General features: G+C 41.0%; 1 protein-coding gene across 1 annotated transcript; it reads right to left on the reverse strand.

Moving 5' to 3' along the window:
* Nucleotides 1-236: 236 nt before the first annotated feature.
* EPGN (epithelial mitogen) lies at nucleotides 237-12,690 on the reverse strand. The gene is made up of 5 exons (XM_019829365.3): nucleotides 12,366-12,690; nucleotides 11,705-11,794; nucleotides 8,871-8,991; nucleotides 7,980-8,132; nucleotides 237-6,333 (listed from the first exon to the last, which is right to left on the reverse strand). Exons 1-5 carry the CDS (start codon nucleotides 12,406-12,408, stop codon nucleotides 6,279-6,281), a joined length of 462 nt encoding a protein of 153 aa, XP_019684924.2. The 5' UTR covers nucleotides 12,409-12,690; the 3' UTR covers nucleotides 237-6,278.
* Between the last annotated feature and the right edge of the window lie 501 nt (nucleotides 12,691-13,191).

Raw genomic sequence — 13,191 nt, forward strand, 5'->3', positions numbered from 1 at the left:
AGAACTAATAAACAGTTGGGATTTAAAGCCCAGCTCTCTTAGGTTGCAGATCCTGCTTCAAACTACAGGGCCAAGCGACAGCCATGGTCTAAGTCGTGTGCCTAGGGAATAAGGCCTTGAAATTGGCCAGCCTTGGGGTCAAATCCAGGTTCACCACTCACTAGCTGCATAGTATTAAACAAGTTACGTCAACTTTCTAAATTCAGTTTTCTAATCTGAAAAATGGAAGGCGATCATAACAAAAGAGCTAATATTTATTGAGCACTTATTATTTCTCCCAAAACACTTAAGGAGATAAATATCATCCCCTTTCTACAAAGGACAAAACTCAGGCTTAGAAAAGTTGAAGAATTTGATCACAGTGGCACAGCTAGTAAGGGGGTGGAGCTGGGGGGTAAGCCTCAGTCTGTTTTCCCGAACCACTCTTCACCGTAACCCCCAACAAAACCTTCCTCCTGGCTGCTGTCTCTGAGGGTTAAAAGGGAGGCTGTAAATAAATGACTCAACACTGTGCCCAGTCTAAGGCATGAACTTAGCGAATGAAGTCAGTTATTATTACCACTGGCAGTTAGCCAGGAGCAAAAATCATTATAAACAAGGTAAAATGTAAACGCTGCTTGGTTTGGGACGCGAAAACGTTGGGGGAAGCGGGGTGTAAATATCCAGGGAGTTCAAAGGAGGAAAATGGGGTATCTGTGACTAGGCAGACAGAGATGGAGAGATAATATATGTAGAGCAAACGGCAGAGACCCTAACTAACATAGATAGGAACTGTGAGTCTGTTCAGGGAACAGAGGGCAGCTGAGGGATGGTCTGTGTAAGGAATGCTGGAAGGGTAGATGAGAAAGAGAGACCACCTGAGCGTCCCTAGGGAGGGCCTCCCGCTGCCAGGCGAGGAGTCTTGGCCAAACATGGGGCACGCTGGGGAGTCAGTTTGGTCTTTGAGCAGGGAGGTAACATAAGCAGGGTTGAGCTCCGAGGAAACAAATCCGATTAGGATTACAGCAGAGAATGACCGAGGGCGTGGGCAGGGCAGAGTGTCTGAGTCATCAGACGCCTCCCCTGCCAGCTTCCAGGTGAGTGTGGGTTCTCCTGACGAGCACATTCCTGGGCGACCTGGCCTCTCGTGTTCCTTTATGGCTTGTTCAGTGTGCGGTACAACAAGGCCCTCTGCAGGCAGCCTGCCGGCTAGACTCAGAGGAACTGAGATGAGGCAGGATCTTACAATTCATCCAGTCGAAGAACCAAGGTTGCAGACCGTGGAGGCCCATAGAAACCCTGAAGAAGCAGCACTGTGACAGAAGCAGGCTAGGTGTGGAGAGCACACTTCTGACCAAAGCAATGGAAGCGTGGGGGACCAGCGCTCTGTATCCTCTGTTTTCCAAAAGCAGCTTAAAAAGCTAGATTCTTTTTACAGGAAAATATCTTGTTCTCTAAATGTAATCTTGTTTTAAAGGAAACACCATGAACGTCAAAGGAAATGAATCTGCAGGCTGAATCTGCCGTAGAGGCTGCGTGTTTTTCACATACCACTTTCAACCAGGGACGCGATGGAGAGATGGTCCTTAGAGTCTAACAGACAAGAATATCATGTGTGGAGGTTCCCAACAGAGTGAAATAAGCACGCAGCTGGACCAGATCACAGGTCGTTCAAGTGTCCATCCCCCGCGGAGGGTTTTTTAGTGGTGCTTCCAATTTTTGCCCCTCGCTTAGACTGCTGCCATTGGCCATCTTTCTTCAAAGTGTTTGTGGGACTCGGGGTAGGGTTGTGTGCGTGACATGGCGGGAAGGAAGTTGATGAGATTTGTCTGTGGATGGGAAAACCACTCAGTCCCCATCCCCTCACCAAACCAAGCCAGCTGTGCCCCAGTTAGGGGACCGGTGCCAGAGAACCCTTGTTCACAGCCTGGGGTCAAGTGTTTGCAAGTAACCTCTTCATCCCCTGAGTCCTGAAGATAAACCAGGGTCTATTTACAGCCCACAGTCTCTCCCTGGAACGTACATTCATCTGTCAGCGGGCACTTAAAGGCTGTTCTAGCCCCACCCTCAGGATGGTATGCATATCTTAATAATCAGCAGATGACAGCAGGGAATTTTTGTGGTTGATCCATGACCAAGGTTATTATTTCATACATTCTAAAGAAAGGAGCTTTTTTTCATTTGCATGCAAACCACTTGGGTATTATCTCTAAGCTCATCAAGAAGCCAACTATTAACATTAATATTTTCCATAACATTTAAGGAAGCATTCTCAGACAGAGTTTAGATGAGGGACTTGAGCGTAAGACCTACCTGGCTCAGTTCTAGGCTCTGCCACCGAAAGGCTAAAGTGACCTTGAAAAAGCAATAGCCTTTTCTCTGAGCCTCAATTCCATACAGGTGTGAGTTAATTAAAATAATGCTAATAATGCTTTTCAAGCATTGTAAGTGCTCATAAGTGATCGCTATATTACACCATTTAACTTGATTTGTGAGGAGACTTAGTATTGAATCAAAATTTTCGGGCAATTTTAAAGATCTGTAGATGCCATTCTTTCCAGAAAGATGTAAAGCCTAATTGCCATCCTCTTAAAGATCAAAAGCACTGCTAGTTTGATACCTGCTTGACTGCGGTCCTAACCAAATTTCAGTCTAAGTGATTTATGCTCCAGTAATATCCGAGACACAAAAATTATAAAGAAAGGTCATGAGATATATTAGCGATAAGACCTGACGAAACAATGCGATTCCCCCTCGTTACCATATAATCATATTCCTCATCTTTATGGGATGTTTCTTTGGAGGCTGTGGGTGTTGCCCACAGTTTGGAATATCCATCATGTTTAGTTTTGGCAGAGGAGTGAAGTAGAAGGGTAGTACTCGTTTATTCACGTGGATATTCTCCAGGGGGCCTAGCCTTTGAATCCCGAGGAAATGAATGGCTTATGCTCTCGTAGTCTGAACTGTGCATTCATTCCTGAATTGAATAATTAACAGAAATTTGGAGCTGAATTTGGAAGATCTGCTTCTGACCGTGCTACTGAATAGGGCCGCACCGAGGCTTGGACAGAAATGTGGACTCACCCAGATTAGCAGTGCCAGACTCTGACAAATTAAATTTCAACACCTCCGGTTCATCTTGGCAGATGCTAGTAACCTGATGTCATGCAGCCATGATGTAAGCCAGAAAGAGTGGTATTTTGCAATAGAGAGATTCTGGTAACCCTTCCCATGAATGTGGGTTGCAGGATATCAATATTTACATCACACTACAGAGGGTTTGTTACATTTTGCAACGCAAGAAGTTAGGTGGCTTACTCATGGTCTTCTGCAGAGACAAACTGCCCTTATGTCCAACATCAAAAGCTTAGATTGCTGATGTTTGCCTTGTTATTTTCTGAAGACACTTTCTCAATTACATATAATGAATGGAAATCTCCTTGACATCACCAAAATGGACATTTCCGAATTAAAGGATTAGATTTGTATTGTGGCCAGAAACACTAAAAGATAATCTATGTTATAATTTCATCTACTTCCGGGATTATAAAAAACATAACATACAAAAAAGTAATTTGGGAGGGGGCACCTGGCTGGCTGAGACAGTAGAGCATGTGACTGTTGATCTCGGGGTCATGAGTTCAAACCCCGTGTTGGGTATAGAGATTACTTAAAGAAAAAAGTAATTTGGGGAAAGAAGATACAATAACAAGTAATTATAATTTTCTCTGTGAATTTACTGGCTCACATATGTTTGAAATTATGGTGTTTGCCCTCACCCTTATCATGCTCCGAATGTGAATTAATGAAGCACTTATGAATATTGATGACTTAAGGACGTGTTCTCAGAGATTGAAGGGTAGATATCTAAAGAAGACAGAATGGGAAATGAATGAAATCGGTGAACCCCTTATCCTGCTTGATTTAGTCCAAGGTGCCAGAAACATGTTTTCCTTTCTTTCCTGAATGAGCCACACCACCTAATAATTCATGACTGATAGCTGGAAATGTAATCTTGATGCCAAGGGCTTCCCTGGCAGGCTTTTCTCAGGGTCTTGCACAGGAAAAAAACAGAAGATAAAGAAGTTTGCAGAACATCTTGTATTTATATGCATTGTCTCACTTAAGTCCTACGTACATGTGTAAATATTGCCATAGGAATGCCGGAGATTCCTCTCTGCAAAATGAATTCTAGGCTTCAGGGGACCAGACGATTACTTTGTATGACAGACCACCAACAGATGGCTTCTCATAAGCCACATTCTAAATGTCTGTATGGTCTCACGGGGGGGATTTTATACTGTTAATGCACACTCTTCCACACTGAAAAACTCAGAATCCCTATTGGTTTCTGTTTTGGTTTGGCAATCTGGACATTTTAATTCTCTGTCTGGTGTTTCTTAGTTTCAATTATATTGTGTTTACAGTTTAGAAATATTTATAGACAGCAGATATTTATAACTTTTTAGGTTATCACCTCTCCAGACTCCAGCGTTAGTTCCTCTTTCCTTTCATCAAGAGGCAGTCCTTAATTAAGCTTTATTGTCTCTTCCTGGACTCTCCCCAGCGTTTTAACACCTTTTTGAAAAGCTCGGGAAGATCATAGCTTTCTAGGTGCGGTCGCTGGAGTCACTGGGAGGAAACTTCACCTCCCCACTTTTTGGTATGATGTAACCTTTGCATACTTTGTGAGGACAAGCAGAAAATGCTGACGTGTAATTCATCGGCATTAAATTCCTTATGAAGGAAAAACAAAGCTGGCGAAATGCCTTCTACTCAAAGGAAAGCAGAATGTAAAGTTTTGTTTAGGAGCGAATGGAAAAGTCATTACAGAAGTGAAAGTCTTGTTACCATTGTAGGCACATTCACGTTTGATCCTCCTTTAACCCATCTTGTGATCAGAATTGTTTTGCTTATCTACATGGCCATGGAGAAAAAATAAGGTCCACAGTTTTAGATTGAATCCAAGAGAAAATTGGTAGATATTCTTCTTCTTCAATTCCATGTTTCACTTCCTCTAAAGACAAAATTTTAAATGATTGTTTTGCAAACCAAACACTCAAATAGACACCTAAGATGACATCCGGTGGTGTGTTTTGGGGTTTGATGTGGCGTGGGGGACAGAGGTGGTGTTGAGAATAATTCCACTTGCGGGACAAATATGGAAAAATTTCTCTTGACCCACAGTCAAACTCTAAAAACTAGCAGGGCCTTGTAGAAGATAAAACCAAAGCCTGAAGAAATTAAAGGACCTGCACGAGGATAATCCTACTGATGTGGAAGAAGTATGATTAAAGAGGAAGGGACCCTAATTCCCAAGTGGGGATTTCTATCATTGTTCATTTTCTCTCGCTATGTGCAAATCTGCTGTCAAGCGTTCAGAAATGGCGGAGAAAGTTTCCACAGGTTGTCGGCTGGTGAAACAAGTCCTATGTCCGATTCTTCAGTTTCTATTTCAGGGCCGATGGTAGAATTTTATTTATTAGTAGAATTCTACAATTTCAGGCCAAATGGATAGTCACCAGGTAATTCCACTAACAATAGGAAGAGGTGATGAACATAAACATTAGGGGACCACTGAGTCCGACACAAGGTTTTATAATCCATGCAGAAACAGAAATGTTTCCCCTACTCAGGGCTCAATATCCAGATAGCTTTTAGTCATCAAAAACTCTTCAACTCATTCCACATTTCACAGATACAGGCTACACAGTGTTGTCGCGAGCTGGGTATGGTTTATGTTTGCCTTGGACATTCCATTTTCTTTTCCCTGGTTTAGGCTTCAAGCACTCGCTTGCATTGCTGGAGGTGCCATAACACTGACCTCATCCTAGCATTAGACACCATGAAAGCAGCATGCTTGGGACTAGGTCCGTAGCGCAGTGATCTAAACTACTGGTGGTAGCCAGCACGTGAAGAACCCAAGCTTGGCATTGCTTTGGCTTGCTGCAAGGTTGGTAATTATTCCCATGAAAATTCACATCTGACGTGGTCAGAAGCATGAAGCTCAGTCTTTCTGCAGTAAGAACAATAACCACACAACAACAGCAACACACCCAGAGTAGGACTATGAACTTGACTTCTGTCACAGTAGCTTGTTCACTCGATTCCCATGGCACCCTAACGATGGCAAAGTCTGAAGACCAACGTTGAAGTTTATAGTCTCATTTCATCACGATCCCAACGTCCTTTATTTTCGAGTCCAGTCAGCTTGGGAAGTTTTGTTGTTTCATTGGAAGATTTCAATTTGGGGCCCACTGATTTTTATACACGCCTCACGAAAATTTCTTACGAAGGCCTCACAGTGGTCTTCCTCCAGAACAGATGTTGTAAGGTGATTTCAATTTTAGACACCTAAAAGAGAACATTGGTTTCCGTGTGAATTGGACGGCTGCTCGTATGGTTTATTGAGAATGATATATATGCTCTGGTACAACAGTTGCTCTGGGTTCTCCACCCAGGTCCCCTTTCCCCACTGGTGGGCCCATCCCCCATTGGCTATGCACGTTAACTGGCTCAGAGCCAGATCCTTCTCCAGAGGATTGCCCTTGGCCAACAGCACCTAGCCTGAAGATCCCTGGGAGATTCCAAGCTCTCACCTCCTTTCCCATGCTACCCGTACCCTTTCCCATACTGCTACCCATGCTTGATGACACAGAGCACTAAAACCAAGATCCCTCACCTTCTTGGGAAAGGTCTACTGTGCCATCCATATCCTAGATCTCCCTGTGGAACCCAACTGAGGCCACATCTTTGCTCACTGTCTTCCTCTGCTCTGGTTTTCCTTCCTCCATTACAGGGTTCACCTTTAGAGCACTCCCTCAGCCAATGACTTGCACAAGAATCCCCATCTTGGGTTTTGCTTCTAAGGAACTTGACCTCAGACAGCTGTCTTGTTGGCATTAAAAGGCCTGACTTCCTTCCCCTCCCCCCACCATTCTTGGTCTCTTAGGCAATTGATGTAACAGATTTTATCTCAATTTATCTACAATTGACATAACAGAGGTTATTCTAAGATACAGTTATTAAGCAAGCAAACCTTTTCTTATTTTGCACACTCAGTCTTGGTCATTTTAAAAACGACAACTTACTTAGTAGGCTACAACAAAGGAAATGTGTTTGCGCTTTTTCCTTTAATGTATCTCACATTATTTCTTGACTTTTTCCAAGTTACATGGATTTCAGAAAAAATCACCAGTGTGGATAAAATAGAAATTAGAACACACAAGTAACTTATACTTGTGGATCAAGCTTATTGTCTTAGGTTTTTAGCAGTAGACAGAATCTCCTGTATAAACACTCAGCGGATGTCTGAAAAGAAAGTGGCCCATGTTTGTCATCCATTTTCATTCATTTAATACTCATTTCTAGAATTGTTCGTTCAACACATATTTTCTGGGTGTCTACTGTGTGCCAGACATGGTATTTTATCACTGATACATAACTGTGAACAAGATACACTTAATCTCTACTCTTGTGGGGCTTGCTGTCCTCCTTACTCATAACTTCGACGTAGGCAGAGAGACGAGGTTGAAGGGAAACTGTAAATTGGAGCTATTGTATTGCAATTGCAGGTAGATTTTTACTGCTTGTCTATGTTTATAAGAAAAAGCACCAGGGGTGCCTGGGTGGCTCAGTCGGTTAAGCGTCCGACTTCAGCCAGGTCACGATCTCGCGGTCCGGGAGTTTGAGCCCCGCGTCGGGCTCTGGGCTGATGGCTCAGAGCCTGGAGCCTGTTTCCGATTCTGTGTCTCCCTCTCTCTCTGCCCCTCCCCCGTTCATGCTCTGTCTCTCTCTGTCCCAAAAATAAATACACGTTGAAAAAAAAAGAAAAAAAAGAAAAAGAAAAAGCACCAAAACAAATCTATGTAGGAAGTTGCCAAATTTGCCGCCATTTTTCACTAAAAAATTCTACATGTCAGTGTTTGGTACGATGTAGGGGCTCCATAAATATTCATTAAGTGAACAAGTGCCCAGTGACTTCATATTTTTTTTCATACCTCTTTGTTATGTAGCAGTAAAAAATAGCAAGAAAACCACTTAATAATAATCCAACACCAATCCCAATTGCAATGTATTTTTCATAAGAATCCACAGCATATGAAGTTAAGGTCAAGTGTTCACACCTTTCTCCAGTATAACCAGTAAAACACCTTTAAAGAAAAAAAAAAAGAAAAGAATGTATAATTTGAAAACTCAGAGTGATAGAAATTCAAAGAAATGGCCAATTTCAAAGAATGACACATTTCAATAAAAAGTAAGTAATTTAAAGAGGAAAACACCAAATGGAAGCCAACTGCTAAATGTATCGAAGAAGCTATGTATTTTACAATAATCAATTCATTAAAGCCCCGTAGTAATGTAACTCCCCTCATTGGTAGAAGGGAAAGGTAGCTGCTTGCATGAGTTGATCCAGAAAATTATTAACCTACTCTTTCGTAGGAGATTGCCCAGAAACCAATGATCATAAAAATAGTACTTAATTGTTCTAGAACTTTATATTCCTGAAGTGTTTTTGCTATAGTCTATTTCATCTCATCCTGTAATCAACCCCGTGAAAACTCAGAATCCTCTTCGCAGGTTGCTAAAACACACGTTTGCATTCAGGAGTCTTGAGGTAGGGCATAAGCTTCTGCATTTCTGACAAGCTCCCAGGTTACACAGAAGCTGCTAATGTGGGAACTGTATTTTTGAGTAATGTGGGTTAGGTAGTTTGGAAAAAGACTCCTTAGATATTCAAATATAGTGAGTCATGTTCAGATGATGTACCCTTTTTACAAGATAAGAGAGAGGTGTGTGGAAATGTACTAGGTGAAACACATAGAAACACTAGGTGAAACACAAATGCATCTCCTCCCATCTCTAGGACTTGGAAAGTTCTTTGCAATTACCTGCAGATGGCTTTTTCCAGCTCATGGTGGAATGCACAAACACCATTGATGCAGTAACTATTGTGGTCTTCCAGGCAAGGATGTGAGAACTTCAAGGCTATGGGCCCTTCTGTGTAGTCAGCTAGGAGAAGGACATACAATATGAACAGATGAAGGGGGTCACACTTTTATAGTAGGTTTGTTACACACGTGTAAAGAGACCTTTAATTTGAAGAATATTCTTTGGGTGCTCTGCCATTTAAACTATTGGCTGATTCCAACAGCAGGCTATATTCACAAAGGTTAGGTTAATATCATTTGGACACATCACTAATTAATTAGGGGATGGAGGTGGATTGATTGTTCTATTCTCTAGAAGCTACATAATAAGGTAGAGATACAAGGTGGCCAAAAGGTGGCAGCATTGATTCTCATTTTAGCAGGCTGTGTTGAGCAAGTCTCCCCAAAAGTATGCCCAAATACGAGTAAACGTAGAAGATCGCACCCAATTTTTCATTCTCCCCTTTACACCCGAGAGTCTGCACTTAGGAAACTTGGATTTACAGAGCTAATGAACTTGATTTCTCTTCATTCCCCCAAAGAAGACGAGAATTGCCTGCTTCTTCTTCTGTGGACTACCACTGAGAAGGTAACTGCAAAGGAAGCACTTCAGTGCCGCATTTCAGAAGAGGCATTATTATGACCTATACAAGAACCAGAAACAAGTTATGGCTCAAGCTTCGCATAGTTGAGACAACATCTTTGAATATTAATTGGCAATTTTACTCAGTTAAAGATACATTACAAGACAGTGGGAAATGCCCTAGAAACAGAATGAGAAAATCTGGGTTTTGACTTCTAACACTGTGCAAATGACCACATCTGGCAAAACTTTTGTGCTCAAGTGTCCAGAAGCCTCTGCATGGGAAGCTTCCTCTTGGGAAGCTGTGTTTTGGCAAAACAAATACATTTCAGGATGTTTACTCCTCATTCCCTGATATACTGAAGACATATACCTATGCCACCCTTGGGGTATATTCAGTGGGGATGACCCTTGGTTAAAGCACAATTGGGTCCTTTTTGGTAAACATTTAATTACCGATCTTTAAATTTGTCCCAGGCAGAATCAGTAGTGTTTTATTTTGTCGTTATTATGAATAAACATACCTCCCCGTCGTTAGTTATCAAGTTATGTCATATTTGCCTTTGCTAAGTAGATTCACAGAATCCTACTTATTTGTTTTAAGGGGAAAAAATCTAAAAAGGCATGTATTTTTTATATTGAAAATACTAAATCTTAGGTACTAAGCCACCAATAAGACACTGTGTCATATAACTCCATGTCGATTAAGAACACAACAATATTACCTTAAAATTTGCCTTTATCTTGTTGAGTGTGGTGTTGTGAATCTAGCGTCTCATTTTAATAATTAACTCTCAGCCCGTGAGAATTTCCCATGATAAACTGGGCTAGGTTCTTCCTGCTTCAAGACTAAATTAATTGAATTAGCCAAGCCTGAACCAGGATTTGCTAGGAAATGTGAGAACTGGAAGACACCTCCAAAGAAAGAATGTGCCAGAGAGACTCCTCTTTCCTCTAAAAAGAATATTAGTTTTAAGTTTATGAAAAATTTCCTAAGATACTGGATGCAGATGTTTGGAGTAAATTTAAAAATGGAAAAACTGAGGTTCTCTATCAAGAAAGCAAAGGACAACTGTAGAGATGATATACTTGATCCCCTGTTTTCCATTATTATTATCTGTAACTTGGGAATCTTGCCTTGCAATGTCATTGTTAAGGACGTAAGAAGGTGGTGCTGTGTGCACTGTTCCCAAGTCAATCACTGAGAGGAAAGTCTACTTGAATTTTCTACCGTATTATCTTCCAATGAAGATCTTTTCCTCTTTGCTCAGAGGCTCAGAAGACATGAAGACGTTGGCTAAAAATGATCCTAAAGCTCACACGGAGTTTGTTTTGCAAACGGATAGACATTTAAAACTCAAACTGGCAGAATATTTTAAGTAGATGTTTTAATTTAAAATTATTGGTAAAATGAGGCATGTTGAAATATTACTATCTTTCGTATTCAGAAACAAAGTATCTGACATGATCTTCTTTTATTTGCCTGGCTCTGAGCATAAGCTATGGCGTTTCCTCTGTCCTGTCACATCACCAATCTTCACAAGAGGGGGTGGTGATTTGGGTGAGAATCATAACCACCCGGTACACAGGTCTTGGCAGGTAACAAACCTTCCAAGTTCACCTCTGAGAGTTCAAACAGGTTCGAAAAAAATACTGATGCTCGCTCAACAGCAGCCAGAAGCTATTCTAATAATAACAGTAATAGCGATAATACAGGAAAAGAAACACACCATCACCATAACAACAAAAATTGGGTACACGTGATTAGGAAACAGAGCATACGTTAAAACAACAACAAAAACCCCCCAAAACAAAACAAGAAAAATGATCTTTCCGAAGATGGATTAAGTCTTCGCCTTGTCCTAATTTCTTCGGCTGCAAAGTCATAGTCACAGATTAAAATATGATACCAAAATATCAGTCATCAAAAATGCCCAAATGGGGACAAACTGCCTCGGGACACAAATGGATTATTGGGGACCAAGCTGGAGTCAAGCAGAAGGCAATTTTTAAAAGGCATGTCCTTGCTTGCACTTTTATCTGTCACGTCTATTTAACAGCATCCTGCTTAAAGAGTTGAATGTCTAATAATAAAATGCACATTAAAAGATTTCCAGTGTTGCTTTTGATCACAATCCACATTTCTCTCAAAAGGTAAAAAAAAAAAAAAAAAAAAAAAATCACTGAAAATACAAAAGTGTGAAGAAAATACCTTCTGTTTTGTTAACTGTCCAGTTGCTTTGCTGGGTTGTGTTTGAAGGTGTTCCAGTCACGGCTGCCTCTTCAGTCAATGCTGTCATTGCTATATGAAGGGGTGGGGGGGTGGGGGGTGGGAGGGAAAGGATGTTTAGCAGGTGAGCCTCCTTCTATGTGCAAGCAACAGATGGAAAGTTATGGACAAGCAACAGATCAAAAGTGATTCTTACTCTGCTTATTCGCACTTTTGTTCTTTTCCCCATCGATGTACATTTGAAAAGCATAACCTGATTAGGACAGTTTCCTGACAGTTTCTCATCCATACCTACTTCCTCGACTACCTTATCATTCCAGAAAACAGAAATACATTCATTTTTAAGAGCACGTGGATTCATTTATATACTAATTCAATCGCAAGGATGCTATGGCATAGTGGTTAAAATGTATCAACTGCTCTTCGGTTACAGAAAGCAAACATACAGGTCTCAAAAAAGGGGGTAGCATAATCTGTTAGGAGTCTGTATTACATAATAAAACTCAATTAATTCACAGGTGGCTTGTGCTGTTCTTTGTCGTGAAGAACGGCGGTTAAAAGCCAACTTCTCACTAAAACAGAACAAATCCTATTCATAGTTTACATTGAGACAAAATTAACAAGACAAAAACAAACTTCCTACCTTTGAATAAGAGATAGACTGATATTGGCACTCCGAAAGCCATTTCCAGCTGTTGTTAAACAGTATCTTTCTTATCCTCCCAGACTGACGGGTGGAAGGTTTTTATTGAGCTCTCCCGAGTCTTTCTTGCATTTATATTTCATGAAGCGTCACCTGCCGTTCTTACCAATCAAAAAAATATGTACTTTTGGCAGGAGCTGTAGGTAAAGCCCTTGAGGCGCTCACACACTTATTTAGGATACCTGCGTTATCTAGCAATGTGATCAAGTTTTCTTTTGAAACACTGGTTTCCTGTTACCTGTGGGCATAATCGTGTGTGTAAAAGTACTTAAAACAACAAAAAAGAATCTAAATTCAGGAAAGGCCCCATTGCTGCGAACAGAATTGTACCAAGCTCCAAAGTTACTAGGGATTTACATAGGACGCCAACAAGGGGGAGTTCTGATAATTTGCAAACCAGGAAACAGCATAACCTGTAAATGAATCAAACATCTCTGAAACTGCAGTCAGTTACACCACCTCTCAGTACAGACTGTGTTCTATCGCAAATTAAGATATTTTGTAATTTAGCCGTGGCGGGGGTGGGGGGGGGATTAAACTTGTGTTAAAAACAGAGGATTAATATTCCATTTTATTTTTTGCTACTCCATGTTGCTATTTTCAAGCTCTGTAAGGACAATTATTTTTAATAGCATAACATTTACCTTTATGTCATTCTGCCATTTAAGATTTTTCGAATAAATGGAATGTGCTACCCATCTCCTTAGGACTACAATGCTCCAATTTGTGTTCCAGTGATTAAGCTAGATAGAGCCAGTAAAGTACC

This window comes from Felis catus, chromosome B1 (genome assembly GCF_018350175.1).
Source record: "Felis catus isolate Fca126 chromosome B1, F.catus_Fca126_mat1.0, whole genome shotgun sequence".
NCBI classification, from domain to species: Eukaryota; Metazoa; Chordata; class Mammalia; order Carnivora; family Felidae; genus Felis; species Felis catus.